The 25909-nt window shown below is 31.9% G+C and overlaps 1 protein-coding gene across 3 annotated transcripts; it reads right to left on the minus strand.

Moving 5' to 3' along the window:
- LOC113559939 (trichohyalin-like) lies at positions 1-25267 on the minus strand. Of its 3 annotated transcripts, none has more exons than XM_026965725.2 (6): positions 24596-25267; positions 8897-9692; positions 7646-8611; positions 2842-3103; positions 2240-2744; positions 1-912 (listed from the first exon to the last, which is right to left on the minus strand). In XM_026965725.2, the coding sequence occupies exons 1-6, from the start codon at positions 24811-24813 to the stop codon at positions 363-365; spliced, it is 3297 nt and encodes a 1098-aa protein (XP_026821526.1). In that variant the 5' UTR covers positions 24814-25267; the 3' UTR covers positions 1-362. The 3 variants fall into 3 exon arrangements, with proteins under 3 accessions (XP_026821526.1, XP_026821528.1, XP_026821527.1); XM_026965727.1 differs by lacking the exon at positions 24596-25267 and adding an exon at positions 12485-12641; XM_026965726.1 differs by lacking the exon at positions 24596-25267 and adding an exon at positions 12481-12641.
- Positions 25268-25909: the final 642 nt, after the last annotated feature.

Genomic DNA, 25909 nt, shown 5'->3' on the forward strand with positions numbered 1-25909 from the left:
TTCAATCGTATTCGATGTGCGTAAAGTTCTTTATTATGAAAAGGGAAGGTGGTGGGAAAGTGATTGTTGAGAAACTCGTCATCTCTGAGGGACGCAATCGTGGCCGGTTTACACAAGTTGGACAGCGGCCACGATATACATATTATAATATAATAAATTTGATATGATATAATGAGAATAGTAGTAATAGTAAATAAGTATTTTTGAAACACGCGCGTCATAAAAAAAAACCCCAAATAAATAAATATAAATAAATACAGCCGTAAATAAATAATTATAAACAAAAGTGGGCTCATGCCACGCAATAGAAACAGTTATCATATGAGTAAAAATAATAAAAATTCAGTGGCGTTCGTTGTTTGTCATGCGGTTGGTCTCCCGGACGGTCTGGGTGGTGGCGGAGGTCCCCGTTGATTCGGGTTCGGGTTCGGGTTCTGTTGCTGTTGCTGTTGCCGGTGCTTGTTCCGGCGTCGGCTGTTCCGACTGCTGCTGCTACTTCCGCTGCCACCATTGCAAGGAGGCGGTGACGAACGCTGTTGCGGTCTGCGGTCAGTACCCGTTTCCGTTCTTTCGGTTCCAACGACTCCACCTCCACGGGGTCGACGTCTTCGTTGCTGGAGTTGCCATTCCTCGTTCTGCTCATCCTGTTTCTGCTGCTGATGCTGCTGCTGCTGACGTTCTTCTCGCTGACGACTCTCGTTCAAACCATTCTGCTGCAGCTGGTGTTGTTGTTGCTGCTCCTGCTCCTGCTGTTGTTTGTTTTGGGGCTGCTGATGTTTTTCATGCTTTTGTTGTTGCTGTTGGCGTTGGTCCATTAACATCTCCAGCTGTCGACGCATCTGTCGCGCATGCCGTTCACGCTGCTCTTCCATCCGCTGACCATGTGACACAATCAGCTGTGCCACTCGTCTCCTGTTAAATAAAATATCAAATCTTAGTTTTAGTACACTGTGCAATTATTATATCAATATCAAAATTTAATACATGGTATAAAAACATTTACATGTACAGCTGATCTATAAGAAACTTATCAGGACGTTTTTATTTTTATCACAGAACTAATTTAGGTTACCTTTTTATTATATGTTAAATTAATTTTTATAATGAGCACATCATTACCAAACTATATCCTATGTTGTGCGGTTAACTATTTAGTAAACTAGAATCAAAAATAAGTAGTAACGATTTTATGTCGGATCTTAACGAAAAAATCCAAATCAACGAATTATATACTGTCTTATTCATTATTTGTGATCTGGATAATAAATTAACAAGGTATTATAATAATATAAAGATAAATTGTAAATACTGTTTGTGCATTTTATTGGTATTATTATAACCATGATTTGGCGCTTTGGTGTTGGAAATAAGAAGTACAAACGACAACATGAAGGATGGTGTGGAGCATGAGGTTCATATGAACAAGAAAAATATGATTATGTGTGGATGAATAAAATAAAGAGAAGCATTACACTCAGGTGTTGTGCATGACAAGAGGGTGCCGTTAGTCTTGTTTTATAGATCAACATGTAAGACAATAATTAATAAAACAAAACATAGGGTTAGTCTAGCAGAGATGTAAATGCTAAGATGAATATAGGTATATAGAATAACTAGGAAAGATAAAATAATAAATTAATTCATTAGAGACAGTGTATGAGTGGTGCAAATAGTAAACAAAAAAAAGGAATCCAGTTCAGAGCTATTGTAAAATCTTACAAAGATAATTGGCGGATTTAGCAAAATAAAAAATATAAGAATTAAATTTATTAACTAAATATTATAGTTTATAAATAGCCATTATTATAATTATATATTATGATCGACTACAAGCTATAGTAGTACAAAGTACTAACATGAAAAAATATATTACAATTTCGCTAAAAAAAATTGTGTACCTATATTGTAGTCTATAGGTATAATATAGACCGGACTTGTCCTGAATTTTGATCTTGGCTATTTCTCTAACAATGATTATGGAAATTAATTTAGAAATAAATAGAGAAAAAAACCCAAAGACGAGAGATGGGTAGAAAAAAAAACTTGTTTGAATAAAAAAAAGAGGCGAAGTACAGAACACTATGGAATTTTACTTAGTAAAAAGATGGCTAACCCCATATAATTAAGAGCGAATGTAAAAGAAAAAGAACAAGAAAAATTGTTACATTGAGACCAGCCCAGCCAAAATGACTAGAATGTATCGAATTTAGTATTGAGTTGTGTAAACAAGTATGCTTACTTGACGGCCCGGGCGCAGCAGCTCTTCGGCTCAGTCTCGCCATTCATGTCATCCTCGTCTGTAGCCATACCACAGCCTGTAGCTGCACTTTCAACGTCTCCGTCACCATCCTCGTCATCCTCGTTATTATTTTGCTCATCTTCGTCCTCGTCATCATTGTCGTTGTGGCGGTTATTAGCTGATTTCACCGCCGCGGAGGCGGCCAACATTTTTTCCATTTCAGTCACTTTACGTTCCGCCAATAACAATCTGCTCTCAGTTTCTACCTGCCGATTGGTTGACTGTACTAAGAGATTCTCCAGGTTGACGAGATCGCTCTTAGCTGTGGCAAGATTTTTCTCCATTTCCGCCAGCCATCGGGACACTTCCGCCAGCTCTTTCTCTGCTTTCGTTTTGGCGCTTTCGGCATCCGTCAATTTCCGTTCCGCTTCCGACAATTTTCGTTCCGCTTCAGAATGTTTCCGTTCCGCATCCGAATGTTTCCGTTCCGCTTCGTCAGCTTTTTCTATACGCAAAAACACCATGTACAATCGGTTCGTAGGATTATAGCAGTCTCCCGCTGTTACGATATTATTACTATAATTCGACCGTCGTCTACTCACCTATACATCGGTCTCGTTCAGCGCGGGCCGCGTCAAGTAAGTCCTCGTACCACAGCGCCGTCGTGTCTACAGCTCGGCGCAACTTGACCAGCTCAGTGTCTGCTTCGGCCCGAGCTTTACGACAAGCCTCGGCGGCCGCCTCCGCAGCTGCAGTGGCCACAGCCCGCTTCTGTTCGTCCTGACTGGTGCGCCGCAACTCATCCGCTGCGGCCGCTCCCCTAGCCCGTTCCGCTTGAACAGCGTCCTGCATGCGCTCGGTCCACTGAGCAATAATAATCGTATTATTATACGCTGTATTTGTCCATCGTGCAATTTATTTGCGTGCATGGTACAATGTGATTTTGTGTGATTTAGCAAACTGCGAAATATCTTAACTGTTTTTTTGAAGATCGTATTTATTTAATATTTTTTTTTTCAAAGGGCAAAATTATTTTAATTGCAAAAAATATATATTAAGAGCAAAAATAAAAAGTTGAAGTTTATTAAAAGTAATATATATAATTAAATCGAATTTAATGCTCAATCACTATATTTTACTGTTTAATGTTTATAATGTTTATTTATAGTGCACGAAAGTTTTATCACTTATAAAATTATTATTATAATTTTTAATTTTACTATTGTGTTTAGAACACACAACACGAAGATCAAGCACATGCAGTTTTAATAAATATTCACGCGTATTTTAGTATTTAAGGCTGTTGAAAGCGGGTCGTTTTTTCGTGCATTTGGACTAATAAGCGAAAGAAAAATTTACTCATTTAAAAAAGTCCAATATTAATTTTGAAAACATATTTGAATTTTTTATTCTCTTTTCTAGATTATATAGGAAATGGATTTAAAAATATTTTTTTTTAGTTACACTAAAGTAAGGTGAATTTTGAAAAAAAAATATACATACATATAATTAATTTGTTATTATGGTAATTAAACAATACAAAAAAATCGAAAATCAATTTCCTACATATAATAATCTAGAAAAGAAAATAAGAAATTCAAATATGTTTTTAAAATTGAAATCGGACTTTTGGTAATGGTTAAATTTTTCTTCTGCTTTTTGGGATTTTCATGTAAAAACGTTTTTTTTATCGCAAAATTTAGTGATGTGCGACCGCGCGTATGCACGTTACTGATTTCCAATGATCTTAGATGTAGTTTATTTTTAATTACATAAAGCGTTCGGGGACCTCGCGTACACTAATGATCAGTCACAACACACACTGTTACGCATAACTCACGAAGTAAAACGAATATTGCCTAAATACGGCCCCTTAAAAATGGTTCGCTTTCAACAGCCTTAATAATATATTACATACTACAACTACACAATGCATTGACGGTTGCTCGAACGATTAACGCGCGCTCGTCTGCGTGGGACCCAGATAGCTACGACACACAAATGTGCTGATGGACTGTGAATGTTGCACGCATTTTTTTCGTGTCTTTTTCTCGTTACCCGAAGTACATATAAATATGTATATTTATAATATATTTTCAACAAAATTTAAAAATCGGATGTATTTGATAAAAATCTCGACTGTTATGAATGCGAGTGCTGTCGGACACTAGTGGACTATCGTTTTTCGGTACCTATAAGAACGCGACCAGAACGTAATCATCATCCGATAAACGCAAAATGTGATTCTAGTGTTGTAGGTACGATAAAGTGTCGTATTTTTTGTATTGTTTAATTACTGTAGTAACAAATTAATTATATTTATATATAATTTGTTTTTCAAAATTCACCTTACTTTAGTGTTACTAAAAAAGTTAAATCCATTTCCTACATAACCTAGAAAAGAGAATAAGAAATTCAAATATGATTCAAAATTAAAATCGGACTTTTGGTTCTGGGTGAATTTTTCTTTCGCTTATTGGTCTAAACACACGAAAAAACGACTTGTTTTCACCAGCCTCTAAAGAAAATACAAATGTAACTTTTAACGAATATAATGATAGGGGTTAATTTTAATTTTTCCTCCACTGTACAATGTTACTAATAGGGCCCGATTACAAAGTACATATTTTTTGGTTGATTTTAGACAATGCTTTCCAAGTACATAATTAATTATCATGTAACTAGAGTTTAGTGTTTGTGTTTCAAAGCTAAACATTTATCTTGCATTTTTAGCATTATTAGGTCATATTGTTCGTTTTTAATGCATATTTATTCAATATGCTATTCTATAAATTCTAACCTAACCTTTCAGACAATAGAAGATGTTTGAACATATTAAACAATATATTATTGTTCAATGCAATTCACAAAATTTAGTAAGTAAAATAGGCTTACTTTGAATTTGAATTTGATATAAATCTTAATGTATATTTTTGTATGTTTAGAATGAATATAATGAGTAGAATATTACATTCTATACATTCATTGCACCAAAACATATGCGTGTCAACATTAGTCGGTAATTTTTTCAAATTTTCGGTTGTTTTTTTTTTAATAAAATAATAATTATACCTTATTTATACATTTCTAATTAAAATACCAAATTGTATAAAAAAAAATATAATATGTACTTTTTAAGGTCTTTTTTGTGGAAAATGCATTTTTAAGGGCGTTTATGGCTATTTTTAGAGCATATTTGTTTGGCTTAGTAAGTGCATTTAAATCCGGGCCCTAGTTATTAATGTCAAGGGGAAACATAATTAGTATTCATTGCTAGTTGCTACAATGATATTGAGTATTTGACAATATTGAGTTATGAGTTAAGCTAAATTATTTTTAAATTGTCAAATATACGTATTATTATTTATTAGCGAATAAGTTAAGACTGTCTCGAATAGTTAATAACATATATAATATTATATTATATTATGCATTGAATTGATGCCAAGAGAATGATGAAACGTTTAAAAAAAAATGTATGGTATTATCTATTTATTTATATAATGTGCTTACTATAATATTTTAAGACTTTGTATGACAACATTTAAATTTAAGAGATATATGCTATAGTGCTTGATATTTTTTTGAAATCATTTAATTTAATACACTTATAACTATATACCTATTTAACTTGTTAATTATTTGAATATCACATTAGTTTTTTTTATTTTTGTAAATTATTATATATAATATATATAATATAAATGTTTAGAATTTCTGCACTTATAACTGTCATATAAAAACAATTATCAATTAGATAATTATAATAGACTAACTAAAATGAAAAAATATAAAGTACATTTTCTGAAGATATTAATTACCATTTAGTAAATAATTAATAATAATTTTGATTTCAAATTTTAAAATTATATCAATATATATAAAGCACTACAACTCATTTGGGTATTTTATTTCAACACTCGTTGGGCACAAAATTATAATCCGTTTTGACATTATTTTTTTCAGGTGTAGTAACGTCATGATTATAAAAAAGCATTGTATAGTTAATAATAAATATATATATATAGGTTTTATGTACGTAAAGTATATATATATATATACCTACCTAACCTTTTTGGCTTTTTATCTAAATTATATATGAGTTTATTAGTTAGAAATCATATTATATTATTAAATACTAAATACGTCAAATTATAACAAAAAGCAATATTTTTGATTATAATTTGTTGTAATTCTACATAAGTAGTCACTAGTCAACATAGATATTAGGTACACTACAATAAGTAGGTAACACATCGTTACTACTTACTATTTTAAATATAATTACGTTTTTGATTTTTCAATTTATTTGTCACAATTCAATTTTTAATATGAAAATTGCTTGGTGAAGCAAATTGCAAATAGTATTGAAATATATACGCAAGCACTATAATAACTCTATACTTAAGATGAGTTATAAATAAATTTAATAAAGTTACACGAAAGAAAACACATTTTTTTATACCTTACCAATATTCAGTAATGGAATTACGAAAAGAAACGAAATCAATTTAATATCAAAAATTATACAAAAACGTATAAATAATACTCAAAAGCAATACATTTTACGAAATTTTTTAAAAATATTATGATATTATATTTTTATATATTGTACCCGATCTGTGCTATTTAATTTTTATGTACAGAATTTGGTAAAATATTTTTATGTTAGTTTCGACAAAACAAATAATAATATTAATTTTAGAAACATACATACTAAAAATATTACAAAGCCAAATTTTGAGACAGGTTTTATATAAACGGGACGTTTTCATAACCGTAAAGCTATCGATATTATTTTCAAAACATATTACGACAATATTGTGACAATTAAATCAAATTATATCTGTTTTAATATTTTATAGCTGTTATAATTTGATATTTCCATAATCATTACCTAGCTATCGAAATAAATTATTGCAACTTTTTATTCTAACCATGACATGTTTAGCATTATTTTCCCTTCACCGTAAATAATATTTCTATGATAAATCGATGTTGAAGAGTATTTTGTCGAACAATATTTTTGCAAAAAATACAAATTGTAAAATGAATAAATATTTCGAGATTTCTTTCAGATAAATCCAACGATAATAATATTAAGTATAACGTAATTGAAGAATTTCGATTCTTGTTTACGATAACACTGAATGACGTGTGTCCTAAATTTTCGATTATACATTTGTTTTGCTTTCTTAACAACTTGTGATGACGTTAACGAAGTTATATATAAAACAAAAACAAAAAAATAGTCACGTGCAAAGCATTTTTAGCGTTACAGGTAGAGATATCAACACCGCCACACCGACCACAATAATTATTACGATTAGTCGGCGGCTTGCATAGTACTACGTAATATTATTATCGTACGACGCACCGAAGTGACAACACAAAATATGTACATACTCTTGTTTCCAGTGCGGCGATCCGGTCAGTTCTGTCGCGTTCCCAGGCCAAACGCGCGTCGGCTAGCTCACGCTCGGCCCGCTCCTGTTGCTCCTCCATCGCTTTCCTGCTCTCGGCCTTTGCGTCCCGCTCCCACTGCCGCCACTGACGGCGCACCTGCCTTTCGGCCGCCTCCACCGCGCGCTGTTCGCGTTCCTCCGACTCCGCGGCCAGCTGCCGTTCCCGGGCTGCCCATTCCAACCGCAACTCCCGTTCCCGCTTGGCCGCCTTGGCCGCCTCCATTTCGACCATCTCCCATTGCCGGCGATCGGCTTCGGCCGCGAGGTCCCGCTCCCGCTTGTCAGCGTCCGCCAAAATCTGTTGCTCTCGTTTCGCGGCCTCCGCCAACGCGGCGGCCACGGCGTCCCGTTCGCGCTTCGCAGCCTCCACCGCGGCCAGCCGGCGCTCCCGTTTCGCCGCCGCTATCGCCTCATCCGCCTCCGCCTTCAGCTCCTTCTCCCGCCTGGCCACCTTCGCCTCCACCTCGGCCATCAACGTTTGCTTCCGTTCGTCCAGCTGGCTCTTGGCCAACGCTTCGAACTCTCGCTTGCGCTCGGCCACCTCCGCGGCCGTCCGCTCCTCGAGATCCCGTTCCCGTTTCACCAACACGCTCTTGAGGTGCCGCTCGTGTTCCACCATCTCCTCGGCCATCCTCTGCTCGCGTTTCATCACCTCTTCCGCGAGCTCTATCGCCCGCCGTTCCATGTCGTCGTTCAGCTCACGCTGCCGCTTGGCCATCTCGTCGGCCAGCTTGCGCTCGTTTTCCGACAGACGGCGTTTCCATTGCCGGTGCACCTCACTGAGTTTCCATTCGAAATCTTCCAACAACCTACTCTCCACGTCCTGGACAGCTGCTACGGTGGCCGCAATGTTTACCATTGGCCCCGTCACGGTGCCCGGGATCAATGTTGATGTTTCCTGTTGCTGCTGTGTACAGAAAAAAGAAACGTATCATATATTATTGACAGGAAACCGACGAGATACGATTAGATCGCGGTCAGGTCATGTACATCATAATCAGGCCCCGAATCCAAGGAGGGGGGGGCAAAGGACCATGCCTCCCCCACCGTACTCTGCCACACGGGCAAATTTTAGGATGTCTGTTTTTGGCAACAGATAAAATACAATACGCATATAGTATTCGCCGCCTCCCCCCCCCCAACCGTAAATTTAGTCCGGATCCGCGCCTGACCATAATTTACTCTTTTTTACCTGTTGTGATTGCAATGTAGTCGTCGTCGTGGATTGGTGGTCGCTGTCGTCTCTGGTGGAGGTAGTTTCGACGACCGTCGTACCGGCGTCGACAGTAGTGCTGCTAACGATTTCGGCGCTGATGTGGTCGTCGTCGACGCGTTTCACGTCGTCTCCGTCGGTTGTCACGTCGGTTGTGTTGCTGTCGATGATGGTACTCGTCGCGTCCGTCTCGGCCGGCGATTCCTCTTCGCCCACCGTGCTGACCGCGGGCGTCATCAGGACGTCCGGGTCGGTAACGGCCGCGGCAGCGATGGGCGGTCGTCGTTTTCGGCGGCCCCGTCGCGAACCTTTCCGCTTGATCGCGTCGGGGTTGTTGTGATGCATTATGACATCCGGCGGAGGCGAGGTGGTCGCGTCCGCCCCAGCACCGCCGTGGCCCTTGTTCTGAGTCTTGAACATGTCGTTATTGCAGTCTATGTCGTCTTCATCGCACGTCGCTTTCGTGGCTTTAGTGGCCTGACGGCTACCGTCACTGCCGTCGCCGTTTTCGTCTTCCGCCGACGACATCGAATACGACGAGTACCGTTCGCCGTCTTCTTCGTCGATCTCGTCGTCGATTTGTACTTCCATATTGTTTACGTCCTCTGCGGCGGTGGTTTCTGTGGCGGTTACGCCGTCGACACTGCCGCCGTTTTTGATCAGCTGCGCTGCCGTCAGGGGTGTTGCCGCCTCCGCGACAGCACCACCTGTGGTGGCTTCGGCGGGCCCGTCGTTGACCTTAGCCGTAATGGTTGTTTGCTCGCAGTCGTCGCCTCTGCGGGTATAAAATCAAAATATTATATTAAAATAACAGTCGATATAATGTGGAAAACATTTTCTCTTAATTATACTTGTATTGAATTACAATAATAAACGGTTTCACCAGAGAATATAATTATATAATTTTTTAATTGACTTAATTGCTCAAAGCGCAACGTAAGTTTTTTTGTGAATATTTTTATAAATAAAAAAAGTTATCGCATTTTGAATCTAGATACCCTATTGGAATAAAAATCTAAATATTTTGGCATATATCAAAAATGCTGTGCTCACTAGGAAATATTGTTTCATCTATTTATTTTATTTGTCACGATGGATTTTTTGGCTCTCAAATCACTTGTCAATCATTCATAACATAATTTTATTATTCACTACTTTCTATGTACTTGTTTTTGATATTTTACACGTGTAAGACTAAAATAAAATAAAAAATTCTAGCGTCAATACAACTTATTAGTTATTGCTCGATATTGTCAGGAATTTATTAAGAGATGACGAGGCTCTTTGAATACTGCTGCCAACCCTTTATTACTTAAACAATGTATGTATAGTGTATACATTTTATTTATAAAATTATTGCTTTATTTTTAACTTTTAAACTTCAAACGGTAAAGTAAATGTTATAAATTATGTAACTATAATTTTTTTAAAGACGTAAAACTCTTCTAATAATATTATACAAATTTAACTCAGATAATAAATTAAATTATTAAGCAGATCATTTATCTTACCTATAGTACATAAAGGTTCATTTCAGAGTTTTTCAGTTATTTCTTAATTTTATATTAACTGAAATTAAAAAGAAACGACTGAATTGTTTTACCGTATTATTAATTTAATTATACACAAATCATTCATTTTGTGCACTACTAAGATCTAAAAACCTAATCCATTGTCATTAATTCAATATTGTGTAATATACCTACTGCAAATATGTTGAGTGAAGCGTTGGATGTTTAATGGTTTTTTATGATGTGTTCTTACTAACGAGTAAAATATAATTTGTCGATAAAATGTTTCGAATTTCAAAAATGGTGGAAGTTTAAGTTATTAAATAGGAACTATAGTTTGTACTTTGAGAAGTCAAACTTAAAAATTCCTAGTAATTATTTTTATAATTAGTAATAACAAACAAAAAATTAAGGAAAATGGAAATTTTTACGCGAATTCAATTTACAACAAAATCGATTTTGTTTTTTATGTAACTTGAAAACAATTAATTGTAGGTACTTGAAATTCAATTATTATACTTTTTATTTACAAAAAAATGTTCAAAATATTTTAATTGTTTTTGAGCTGTTTATATTGATATAAAAATTTAGAATTTTTTTTTAAAATTTTTTAATGTCAATTAATAATATATGCTGAGTAGAAACAAAAGGTTGAACATTTAATACAAATAACCATAATAAGTTGTTGATTTCTTGATTAAAAAATATCGAAAATGTATATTCACAATATATTTCTGTAAGCGTTATAGTTAGAATTTTGATAAAATTCATAAAAATCGCAAAAACTAGTAAATTATTAAAAATAAAATAAAAACATTTTTATACCTAATAGATTTAAAAATTTAATGCAACGTTTTTTATTATTTTTTTAACCTATACATGAAAAAAAATTTCCAGAAAGCCAAATCAATTTTTTTATAAGCATTTCAAGTTTAAATGTTTACGACATTCAATATTCACCCGTAAAATAATACCATCTGTTCTCAAACAATTTTCGATGTTTCATTATAATTTAAAATATAATAATAATGGATACATGCAATTTTCAGCAAATGTTTATATTACTATTCTCATTAAACGATTACATTTAAAAAAAATTTTAACTCCGAGTTTTTTATAAACATCAGAAATTTTAAATTTTAAATAATTGTTTTAATCAAAAGTCGTCCACTGAGTAATATATACAAAATATAATTTAATTGATATACTATACAATTGTATTTGAATATCAAAGTAGTACGATTATACATTTAAAGTTATAACATATAATAATGTTTATGATAATTTTTTTCTCGTTCAGTTATGTTATATATGTATTTATAAAACGATTGCATAATGTGTTAAACGTTATAAAATTCTTATTACGATTATAAAAATTATATAATTTTGTTTAATTTAGCTACATTATATGTAAGATATCGAAGAAGAAAAAATAGATAAAAATAAACAATTTATTAGGTGGATGTGTAACGCGTGCGACACTTAGGTAAGGGAAGTCTGGGCAAATGAACAAGTTTTTTTTGGTCTCGTTAAAGTAATAGTTGATTATTATTTTTTTACTTTTGTTTTTTAATTCGTCAAATTAAATATACTGTTTACAATTTTATTTAAAAAAAAAAATTAACCCGTTTTTTTAATATTCAATTATGTTAAGTAAATCATGTGACGCACAGATTAATAACATATCAATAATACCTACGTACATATTATATAATAATAGCATTATTGTGTTTCGATACTCGTGTCGTAACATTTTTAATTTAATTTGTTTTCTCGATAAATTGACAAGTCGCCGTCGCGGTCATCCGTTAAAACCGATTAACCTGATTACGCGCGCACGCGGACGAGTATAGCGACGTTTATTAATTAACAATCATTAACAATACAATATTTTGATAGCAGACGACGATATTACAACCGAGTAATATAGTCAAACTTTACGTAATAAAAAACGTATCGAATCAACAGTGTGCAATATTGGCGTTCGACCGGAGTTGATGACAATAACAATATAATAATAATAATAATAATAATAATAGCAATAATACGTACCTACATGATAACGTGACGATATCGTGTTGTGTATGTATAGAAAGGTGTATATTATTATAACTGTTAAATTATAATCGGCGGACGATACGCGGCCGACGTGACGGACTTACAATAATATTACACCAGTGCGCCGATTGCGAAACGATGCATCAATTCGTGTCGCCGCGTAGGTACCTAATATTATAATATATCCAATGCCGACGACGTCAACGGCAGTGAGCGCCAAAGTTCTAAGACGGGCGCGCCGCCGCCGGCTGCCAATACGCCGCCACCGCACTTTACTAATAATAACTAATTTATACACGAGTGCAATATACGTATATACAATGTATTATACACGCGTACATAGTGTATATCGCTATACAATGCACACTCTCGTATCGTGTGTGTGTATATATATATATATATATATACGTATTATATTATATGCGTGTGCGTATTGTTGCAGTAGTGAACGGATAGAAGGAAGACGGTTTCGGTGGTCATCGGGTGAGTGTAGAGCGGAAGGGGCAAAGGGACGAGCAGTGTTTTTCTAATTATATACACACTTGCGGTTATAGCCGTATGTATATATACACATATATACATATATTATAAGCCTCCGCCGTCGGTCTCGGCGATCGTCGTCGAATTTAAAGTGTTTAAGCCGCTATTTGTATGTATACTGCATGCGTACACTGTACACAATATACACGTTACACGACATATAATATTATGTACGTCATGATAATAACACTATCATATGGATGTATAGTTTATAATCACTGATTTTACACCGCATGTCATTATAGTACACCTGTATACTTATACATAATAACGATCAGTCGGGTTATGAAACCGTTCGAGTTCAACTTGTATGAAGGTTGACGCAATAGTTAATAATTTGACTTTAATCTCAAAAAACAAAATAAATATTTACACATGCCGCTAAAAAACAAACGGTGTGTTCTGCTTTTGAAATATGATAGTTATTTTTGAACATATCATAATACAGTGAGTGCTGCTATAAATAATTTAATTAGGTACAACAAAATAGCGTAGATCGTCGAATCTTGACGATGATTTGTTTTATTGTTTTGTTTAAATTAAATAACTCAACGCTGTATCGAATTAACAGTGCTGATTCTCAGTCTGATTTTAATCAATCGGATTTCTGGATCAATTAAAGCTCGAAGTTACTAGAAACTTTTCTAATTAAGGTTTCGTTATACGATTTATTTGTAAACAGCGCAAGCGGATTACAGCTAGATATTCTCTGTCCACGAAAACCCTGACAATACAAAGCATGTATTACAATAGCTGCGCGTAATTCAAACGGGTCTATTCTAGTTCGAAATTTATTAGCAAAAAAAGACGATTGTATGGAGTCTTTACCGCGTGGGCATGACGTTTAATCGGCTCCGCGAGAAATTACAATATCTTGCCAACATGTTTGTCTGGACAAACTGGGCGGCTGCCATCTATGAGTATAGAACTTACGATTCACGATGTCGAACGAAAGCAGAACTACATAGTACCAATGTATCATCGCTGCGTATCGAGACGCTCGTCGTTTGTTGTGTATGACGACTAATGTGTCTGTATAGAATTATAATATAAACTCAAATGGTTCAGTAAACGATAAATACTTATCATCATATTATTATGTACATTAAAACTTTTTGTTTATGAAACATCCCATTAAACTTACATTAAATGCTAGTCGGTTTACTTTGATACAATTTTCATTCAGGATCAAAATACTAAAATAATACGACTCTATTCAAACATATTCTCTGAAAATAATTGCTATTTAATTCAATCTAGACGGATGTGTGATCAAATTTTAAGTCTATCACCCGCTAAAAATTTAAGCACACCAAAACCGTTCAAAACACATTTTATGACTTGGCGTTTTGGCAGTATTTAAATAATAATAAATCTTACATTGTACCTACTTATTATTTAAAATTATAATATTATATTATATAACAGAAACCGTTAATAACCGTTATATATATTATATTGCAATTCTTATTATAATACATACTTTTTATCATAAAAATAATCAATCGATAGTTTATCATAATACAGCAACGTAGTATTATATACAATGAAATATTTTTGCCTAAGGCTTGAGATTTTATTTTAATACGGTTTTTTCCCCGATGATTAAAACAAAAACAACACCGAGTGTCTTTTAACTTTCAGGCAAGCAACTTTTCCAAATCTATAGAATACTCACCTTTGCAATTAGACATTAGGATTCAATTATATTCACAATAGGTATTGTATAACAATACATAAAAAAAATATTTATAATAAAAACTACTAGATATTATTTTATTTAATAAATATTGTAAAAAGTATCAAAAATATCAATTCAAAATATAATAAATAAATAATCAACATTTTGAATAAAAATAATATAATCATCATTAGATCCTTTATTTTTTATCATATTATTTAAATAATTACAATACTCCTAATTCGTTTATATTATAAATACAATTACTACTATACTATACGATAACATTTCGAGCTATATAATTTTGCTCGAAAAAGCTCTTCGGTAATTATCAACTGACAATTAAAGAAAGTTTATATCATATTGAAAAATAACTGTGAAAATACTTCTATTTATGGTTTTTTTTATTTAAGTCAAGTATATTATAGAAATAAAAATAAAACTATTTATTAGTGATCGATTTATTATTATTATCAACATAATTTTCACAAGGCATGTTTTAAGTAAAAGCGCAAGAAAAAACGAGTTTTTAAACTACAGTTAATTTTAATTACTAATACTGTTATTTAATAATAATAAACAATCAATATATTAAAAATAGAACCTAATAATAAATACCTACCTCGTAAAATTAACAATCAATGTTTTTTAACGTTTATACTTACATAGATAAGTTTATTATTGTTTGACTACACTACTCCGACCTATTATATTATGCATTATGCATATAATAAAATACGGCAACATAAAAAGTTTTATTTAAGAATTATTCTATTTAAGTTCATTCTTTATTAATTGCCTATTGTTAGAAAAAAAGGTATATTTATATTTGGCATTATATGGTTTTTAATTCCAGATTATTAATACCCATAAAAAATTAATTATTAAATACTTAAATGAGACGTATTCAGTTTTAAAAAGTTCTGATGTGAAATAATAAACGTATAAACACGTCATATAAATAAACCTTATTTAAAAATAAAATTTTATTTGTGAACAAAAATTCAATCTAGTTCGGTTTAATATTTGTTGTGAATAAATAATTAAAATAATCTACATATTAAAATTGATAAGTATTTTGATTGTTGTACGCGGTCGAAATTAAAAAAAACCTATATCAATCTTCAATTTTGAGGATAGCTCGTAAATTATAACTTCTAGTAGAAAATATGAACTAGTATTAGTAAATAGACAAAAGTAAATAATTCTCGTCTATCAAATTGAAATTAAGAAAAACACGAAATATTTATCTGGTACCTATATCCCAATTTTTGAGAAGAATTGTTTTTATTTTTATTTTGTTGTTATCCAAAAACTAATAATCACTAACATTTAAAAATTATACTAATTATTAAGATTTAAATTTTCTACATATCGTTTGGTTTTAAAATTATTTTGATTTCTTGAGTTATTTATAGACATTTGAACATTTTTTTTTATCGATAAATGTTGATCTATTTTTTTATCAGCCAAAAAGTTTTCAAATTTGATAGATTTATAAAAAATACATTTTCCCTAATTTTTTTAAGTGTTTAAAATCAAAATTTTAATTTCAAATTCGTAAAAATAACGAGTTTCTAAATTTTGTTGTAGCTAATAAATTATTAATATCGTTGCACTTTAAATTTTAGTACCCAAACTTTTAAATTAATGAAAAATCCCTTCTCAGATGACAGATATATTACGGAAGTTTAAAAAAAATGTTAGTAAAAAAACCACAATAATTTTAAATAAGCTTTTGGGTGGCATTGGATATTAAAATGTATGATAAACCATCAAAATTATTAATTTTGACCTTCATGTATAATTCAAAAAATATTAACCATAAAAAATTATATTTATACTATTGCTGAATTATTTATTTTCTGTAGAATATAATATTAATCTTTATAATTTTAGATAAATTGTAGAATATTTAATTAGGTACTTAAAATTATCAATTTCATATTTTAATGTTCAAATGTTGACAACATTTATCAAATTCACGAAAATTTAAAAATTAGGCTAAAATGTATTAAATGTTCAATTTTATTAGCCAAGGTAATATTACTTTTAATTCAAGGTTCTTTATAGTTTATTAAACAGCATTCTAAAAATATCAAAATTACTTATGGACGGTTTTCTTTTTATAAATATTTGAAATTCAAATGTTGACAAAATGACGATAACAATATTATTCATAATTTAAAAAATATCATTTACGAGATTTGAAACTTTTTACTATTGCATATATTATTATTAACTTCTAATAGGCAATGTAATTTTCAAAGACTAATTTTAAGTGATATATAAGTACTATGAACCTATTCGCGTAAGGCACATAGCACATTATTTAACTGTATGTGGTATAATAATACTCGCTATGATTATACGTAAATATCGAATTAATAATCATAATTAAAAAACGTTTAAATGATAAATTACTTAACATGGTTTTATAATTTTAAATGACGATGAATTTTTAAAGATTAATATTCACATAGTTTTTAATTGCAAAATAATTTTAAAATGTTAGTGATTTTGTCAAAATCCATCAATTAATTATAATGCTAACATTAATTAAATAACAATTAATGAGAAACCTATAGGGTATAGTATTACATTTTTTTTTTTTGCTGTTTTCAGATTAAATACATTTTTATCGTAATTTATAGAAAAAAAAATCAAAAATTTCAAAATATATAAATAGCTCATAGTGAGTTAAAATATTTTAAAAATTATATCATGACGTGTAGATAATATACTAATAATTTTAATACAATTATTTTACCCCCTCCCAGTCCCAGTAAAGTATCAATCAGTTTAATTTTTCAACTATTTACCAAAAAACATATTAAAGTTGAAAATCTAAGCACTTTTACTGATCATTAAATGCAGATGTGGATAAAAAATAAAAAAAATAATTGTAAAATATCAATATATTAATGATTAATCACTCCACTCCACTCAGATCTAGAATATATAGATATATAAGCACAATTTCTTTTTGGATATTTGAATTTAAAATATCGACAAAATTATAGATATTTCAATAGAGAATATTTATTTTAGTTATTTTTTTATAATTCAAAAGTTGTCTAATGTTTTCAGCATATTTTAAACTGTTGTGAATAAAGATGGGTAAATTTTGTCAATTGCATATACCTATTTTAATTACATTAAATCCAAAATTATTTATCTTAATACGTATTTAAAGAACATGATTCTAATACAATTGATATAAATTATAATAATCGAATTTTATCATCTCATCCTATTTAGCTATATCTTTTGAACCTATAGTTGCTTGTTTTCAAATTAAATTAAAATGCAATTCAATCGTTTCATTTGAAAAATTATTCTGAACAGAATTCGATTAAAAAAGAGTTTGTAACCGCTTTGGTTAATTTACAATGGTACAATTTTTTTTTTTATTCTATCATCGCATTTAGGAGTAGAAAAAAAAATGCAACAAAATAAATAAGTGCTGTCAACATTTGAACTCCAAACACTTATAAGAAAAACTGTGACTAGATTTTTATAATGTTCTTACATAGCCTATATTACAGACCTTTGTGGTGTCTCGTATTTCATAGTGATAACTGATAATTTCATAAGTTTATGCATATTTCGTACATTTTTAATGCCTATAATTCCAAGTAGTAATTAATAACTTACTGTATCTATAATACATTAAAATTCATTGTAATCTATAATTAAGAACAAAAACGAAATATTAAGAAAACTAAGTAAAGAATAGATCTTTCGTATAATAATCATAAAATTATAGGCAGAGCCTATTTTTTGAGTTTTTTAAGTTTTTTTCGGTCCTCAGATTACATAAATCTGTCTCCACACGCGCATATAATAATGATGTTTAAAATAATTTACCAAATAATATGTTATTAATGTTATTATAAAAAAATAACTATATTAACGAAGGACGCGAATGCGATTAATTATAAACTGGCGGCAGCGGCGGTATCTCATGTTTCGACAACGACGATGTCCGGCGGCTGTAGCTTGTCGCCGCAGTCAACTATTATTAGACGCGTGCGCGGGAGACTCGAATGTTGCCGGCGACAAATCTAGCCGGTGTACATTCTACATTGAAACTTAAAATTGGTACCAGCGCACCGGTTTGTGCGTATATTATTATTAGTTTGTATTTTTTATGCATTTTATTTATTGATATTCTAATCGTAACAAATTACGCGGCAATAAACATGTCTTGGTGGAACACTAACGGCCGACAGCCGACAGGTAGGTTGTAGGACGTAGATGTATAAAAAAAATACTAGATAGCTGATTCACTATTTCATAATATCATTTATAAATAATTTAAAAATATTGAAGGCGATTAAAATCACCTGTGGCCATTATACAATTTATCATGTCATACTTAAGAGGTTAATGTTTATAAAATTAGATAGTGCGTCGTCATCTGTTCTAGTATTTTTTTTTTTATTTTCATCATAAATAATTTTAAACGTCCTTTAATCTTTATCAGTGTAAATAAAATGTAAAAATGCACCTCTTAGATGAGAAAAACCTAACCAGACGGCTAGACTATGTGGGCTTCACGCTTCACTAATATCTCCAAGCAGTGTCAAACTTAAGGGTCTCAGGGCCACAAAGCGGCTACTAAATAAGGGACCTTATAAAAATATATTAATTAAAGCTGCTTTTAAAAATTTATAAAATACGGTTCTGATACACATTATCATTTTATATACCTATAACAATATACAGTAACATAATATTAATTTCCAAGTTATTACTTTTACCGGCTATACATATACCTCCTCATAATAATATTCTTGCAAGTCTATTTCTATCAAAGCCTTAAAAAAAAAAAATAAATAAATAATATTATTCTGTACACGAAATATTTCTCCATGTTGATTCATTTTGTGTGCCATTTTTATTATTATTTTTTTTTTTTTTTTGGTACTCGGCTGGTGGCCTGGACGTCGGTAAAGTAAGCTCCTAGGAACAAGTTCAGCACTATCTCCAAGGCGGCTATCTAGTATTGTAATAAATCTGCAGTTTTATGAAAGTATGGATAAAGAAATAGGTACACGCCGTTAACTTACGGTATACCTCCTAATTCCTATTATAATAATTACTCATATGTCGCACGACAGTCGGTTTTGTATTTAGGGGTAACAAGCTGCAAGGAGGGGGGCCATTTCCGGAAGTAGCACTATTAGTTATTACACATAATTGCGTTCATGATATTATTATTATAACTATAAATATTAATAAATTATATAAAGTAGTAATTATTAACAATCGATTCTTACTTACTACATAATTCAATATCATATAGCTATTAATATGTAATTATTTCTATACTTTCTAAGTTATAAATTAATTACTAATCTACATTTAGTAAATAACTGTTTAGTTTGTATTTTTGAATTTGTTTTTCCTACTTAATTATATTACATAATATAAATATATTATGTATATAACTAATTGTTATTGCTAAAAAGCGAAATTTATAAAGTTTAAGAGTATATTATAATTTATAATAACTGTCTCCTAGTGGTGGGATATAGCTAGTTTATGTATAGCTAGTATGGGTATATTTTAACTTTTAGTACAAATATTATAGTATTCACCATCGAGTAAATTTTCAGAAAATAATGCATCGAGTAAAAATTTAAATTTATTTAATATTCATATATTTTGTACGTCATATTATTTTAATGTCTATGAATGTCATTAAAACTAAAAATTGATTTAATAGGCATGGTAATGGGTATTTAATAATAGGGTTAATTATTCAGTATACAATGGTTTTAAATAAGAATAAACAGATAAATATTTCTTTATTTGCTAATATAGTATACGTTCAACTAAACCGCTACAGCTATTATGCAATAAACAGGAATAGTAGGATGAATTGTTAACAATGGTAAGGTATAATTTAAAAAAAATTTAAAGTTGCACAATCACTGAGTGTGACCCAAGTACTAATTAAAAAGCAATGAATCCAGGTACCTTATTTTTAATTACGTTATGTGTTTGCATATTATAATTGTTTTCTTATTAAATTTTAAAGTTTAGAGTAAAATATAATATTATTGAACTATCAACATAATATAACCAAATGTAGTTACCGTAGACTTAGCATAACTAACTCGAGATAATTTTTTCTGCCTTATTTATATTAAGTATGAAGTAGGTATTTTAAATACGCGCAGCTGTAAGCGTGCGAACACCTATTTATTGCATTGATTTAAATGATAAATATATAGTATATTGCCATATTAGTTATCAAGATTGATAATTATCAATAGATTTTTATTAGTAACGATAGATGTTAGTATGTTACAGTGGTTACTGCGGGCGTATGTAATTTTTATTTTTTAAACATCAAGATTATCAATGTTCCAACAACTTTATTTTTTTATATACATATAATATACGGGATGGTATTTTTTTTATATTGATAAAAATAGGAAATACCTATCAGAGTTATTACAGCTTAGCAAGCGTGTACCGTGTTATACATACGATGTGTAACACAGATCACAGTAGAGGTGGCAAACTTAATATCACAGTCAATTTGAGCTAAGAAAACTTGTAACTTTAAAGTTCAAAATCAGAATTATAATAAATGTATAATGGAGCATAATATTATAAATAACTCGTGTGAGTATCATGTACAGTAGACATGTCAAACTCAAAGTACCCATCAAGTGGGCCAAACATATTGAATAGTTTTCTACGCGGGCAGCACATAAAAATTGAACAAAAACAAAATTTTTAATTTTATTCTTTACGTTTACAAACACAGCGGGTACAGCTAAATTAAAAAGGTTAAAAAAAAATTAACATTAACATTTAAAAATGCTCAAAAGTTCTAAGATAGTTGTGACACGACATTAATATTTTACTGTAATTTTTTTTTTGTCCATTATTATTGGTAGCCGTTGGCTACAAAAAAATAAGCCGAGGGCCGCGTGTTTGACATGCCTGATGTATAGATACCAAATCAAGCCCGTATACAGCGGGGCCGCAGGGATTTTAAGGGTTCAAACTCTCCAGAAATGTTTAAAATAAAAACAAACTAACTATAAACTTTATAATTTATTTTTAATTCATGTATTATTAATATTTTAACCCCTCCCTCGAAAATTAATCCTGAATACGTGCTTGGATCAAATACACGTTTCGGAACGTTAGAAGTCGATAATGGATGCTTTATGAAATTTTTTTTAAAGACTGGTCTTACAGAAAAGTGATTATTATTCTTTGTTGAAATTTTTTCCTTGTTAAATAATAGAAAATTAAGTTTTATTTTCAACAATATTGAAATTTGTTAAATTGTGAGATGGATTTAAAAAAATTAAACACCGGGTACAAAAATTCTAAATATCTCTGAAAGCAGTTATTATATGGGTTATCGACGGTGTTTGTATTATTTTCTTATAATTTTCTTGACAACTTTAAACTATATTGTTAATTGCAGGTAATAACAGCCGACGCCAAGTAATCACCAAGTTGGTTTTAGCTCAGTATATTACATTATTACGTACATGCCATCATATCAGTACACATGATTAATATAATATCTAAACTTATCAATTAGTTTATTTACATATAGGTACTGATAAATGATATATTTTACTATCTCAATTCATATTGACGATGAAAATTGATAAAATACTATAACCCACAACAACTTGGCGAAAAAACAGCATCACTTGGCCTTTTTGTCATATTGTAGTTATCTTGTTAGGTATCTCTAGATTGTTATATCATCTATAATATCCTGTATACGCGACAACAATAAAAATAAATACTTTTGATTTCCGAATCATACTTATCGTCAATAATTTCTTATTATTAGATTAGGTCATTTCCAACCAATTCGGTTAACGTTAAATTAATATCAATATAATAATGAGATCCATAGATATAGGTTTATAGATTGTTTTGTGCAGAAATGAGGGTTATTATCCACTCTAATACCCAGTAATGAGTCGATGTAGAAGTTATCACATAAATTTTTAAAATAGGCAATTGATAAAGAAATAATTAATAATAATTTTAACAATACACATTATGTTTATAATGTATAATTCTCGTTTATAGTTTTATTTGTTTTAGATTCAAAAATGTATATTATTAAAATAATATGTCTGAGAATACTAATATTTATTACTAACTAAAAAATGCAAGCATTGAGTAATATTTAGTTATTAGCGATTACATTTTAGTATTTTACCCAGGGCTTGAATTGAAGTAGGAAAAATACTGAGTACCTTGACTTATTTTTCAATAATTTTGTTCGTACCTCTAAACTACTTTGTTCAAGTGTTATTTTATCATATTTTAAGATACCAGATATCATGATTCATCGTATATTATTAGTTATTTTATCATGAATATATAATTATTGTGATTTATACAAAAAATATGACAACAGACAGCTGATTATTAATCCTTGGTAATAATACTTACAACTGTGGTTATATAGTATTTCTGTAAGTTATCTATATTTTAGTATTGCACCGAAAAAACAATTACGATAGATGGGTATTCTATTTATAATAATATATTTAACCGATGAATCAACTATTAAGACAAAAATATAATAATATTAATATTATATTGTGTATGTTTTATCAATAACTCATCTTTTACCAATTATTGATCGTTGTTTTTATTTTTGTTTTACATGTCACTTATACCATTTTTCTGTGAAGGTTGATTTTTTAATTTATGTATAGTTGTTTGTTTGTTGGTTTATTAGTTATTTTTTACTTAAAGTTGATGTCTATACGGTGTTTGCCATAAAAAATCTTATAATAATAATTTTAAAAAACAAATAAAATTAAGTTCAAGTCTTTTGACAGTTACTTATTTCAATAAAATTAAATAAACAATACAATTAATTATTACCTAAGAGTTTGTAAGTACAGTAGAACCTCATTAATTCGGACTAATTGGGACTCTAGGCTGTCCGTTTTAATGAAAAGTCCGAATTAAACGAAATAAATAGATTTAAAAATATGTGTTATAGTTTATAAGGTGGTACAAAATACATACATACAGTATTAGGTGTACAAAGGCAAATATGAATGACAATTTTTAAATGGTATCTAATCGCGATAACATGTAAAAAATTTGAGGTACTTGTTATAACTTGTATTTTAGAATAAAATTAACACGAAAACAGCCTTAATCAGCTGTTTGGATTAAGCGATAAAGTTTTGTATCATAAAATTGTAAACGTATGTTTATACAATTAAAACGTGTTTTTAGGGGACTGTAGCCTGGGGGCGTAGTCTTCGTGGTACAACTGTTAAATAGTTTAAGATGTAATTATGTAAATATAAGTGATAAGGTCGATTTTTTTAAACATTAAAGTGTCCCTCTACTTTTATTTTTCCAATTCAAGCACCGGTTGTACAGTTGTACGTTAAACAGTTAGCACTTATAGTTAAAAATGACGCAGGTAGTTATATAACATATGTGTAATATATATATATATATATATATATATATAAGGTGTTACATAAAGTGTGCAATTTTTAAAATGCGTGGGATTTTTTCGTTTGAAGTTTGTCAACTATATTTTAATTATTTTTTTCGTCTATTATTATCACTCCGGTTGGAAGGTGATTGGTTTTTATTGAACTTAATTGTCATTGAGTGATTCAGTAACCGATTTATCGCATTTTCAAAAACCGCGTACTTTATGAAACACCCTATAATTACGTATAAGTTTCAACGCAAATGGACTACAGATCTGCGATTCCGTCGCATCCATAACGGCCTGAAGGTATAGGTACAGTTATAATCAATGCGTTACCTATACCCGACGGCAATGCTATACACACGAGTTTCTACACCGTACATTATAAAATTAGCAGAGTATTGGGTACTCACCCTGCGGGAGACGTATGAGACAGTGCCGCGCGATCGTCTTCGGCCTGTTGTCGTTGACGGTTCCGACGGTTCCGCCGCTTGCGGTGCTTCTTACCGCCACCACCACCGCCGACACCGCCGCCGCCGCCATCTCCGCCTTCACAGCCTCCACCGCCATCGTCGATTTTCCGCTGCTCGTCGTCGGGTCGATCCACCGCGTCCGTCGGCGTCACCAGCATCGCGGCACGCTCTGCGGGACCTGCACCACCGTGTCGGTCAGCCCCGACGGGGCCGGCAAAATAAACGCGCGTGACGTACAATATCAATACCTCGTCCGCTGCCACTGTTTATAGGTGAGTGCGCGGCGCGGGCGCGCGAGTCCGACGAGATATATACCTACCTACCTACGACTTTATAATACTATATATATATATCGTATTGTCGAGTGCGGTAAGCCTAAATCTAATTGCTGTCGAGTCGTGCGCGATGATTATTTATTAATAATAATTATTGTTGTTTTCGTGATTTCCGTACATCTAAATCGGGAGCATCGCGCGCACAGGGTCCGTGCCGATCGCGAGCCAGAAATCGAGAGAGAGAGAGAGGGAGCAACGAACGCGCTACGCCGGTGGCTGTGTCTGGTGCAGTGGCGTTAGGTCCGCGACAGCGATTTAAACGGCCGGCGCCGGGGACACGTTGTCGTGGCCGCCACCGTCACTTGCACACACACATACACACACATACACGAGCACGAGAAAGGGACAAGACGCGATCGCGCGCGCGCGCCAGACGTGGCAGTGGAGGCGACTGCGGGGACGGCGATAACAGGGACGGCGGCCAACGAAAATAACTACGCCGCCGCCGTCGCCGAGATTGCACTAGCTGTAGGAGCTGTCGGCGGCTTGCGAACACGAATTCGTCGCCGCCGCGTTGTTACGGGAATCACGCGCGAGTAGAATAATAATAATAATATAAGTTAATAGGAGAATAACGGTAACGCGTGAGACGGAAGAAGAGATTTATTATATTTTTGTTGTTATAAAAATACGACTGCGTTGATATAATAATGTGTCCGCGAACATTGTAAACGCGCGCCGGCGAACGACGATGTGCGTGCACTGTCCAGAGATGGTGCCCGTCGTGTGGACCGGGAAAAGGTTGGAGACGTGATGTGTGTAAGAGTACGCCACACACTCGTTAAAATTGTTCGTAAAAACCCGTTTTGTGTGAAATAGAACCCTGCTCGAAATTTATCCAAGATACAAAAACACAATATCTTCTATGTGGTGACGATATTATTTTTCTGATATTGTAAATACAAAAATGAAGTTATTA

Source organism: Rhopalosiphum maidis, chromosome 3 (assembly GCF_003676215.2).
Source record: "Rhopalosiphum maidis isolate BTI-1 chromosome 3, ASM367621v3, whole genome shotgun sequence".
Taxonomy (NCBI): domain Eukaryota; kingdom Metazoa; phylum Arthropoda; class Insecta; order Hemiptera; family Aphididae; genus Rhopalosiphum; species Rhopalosiphum maidis.

What these genes read in the sequence shown, in the direction of transcription:
- LOC113559939 (XM_026965725.2), bottom strand. Translation starts at nt 24,813, where the DNA reads ATGCTGGTGACGCCGACGGACGCGGTGGATCGACCCGACGACGAGCAG. An exon ending in TCTCATACGTCTCCCGCAGG is followed by an intron (nt 9,693 to 24,595) that starts GTGAGTACCCAA and finishes TTATACCCGCAG; the next exon opens with AGGCGACGACTGCGAGCAAA. An exon ending in CTACATTGCAATCACAACAG is followed by an intron (nt 8,612 to 8,896) that starts GTAAAAAAGAGT and finishes TTCTGTACACAG; the next exon opens with CAGCAACAGGAAACATCAAC.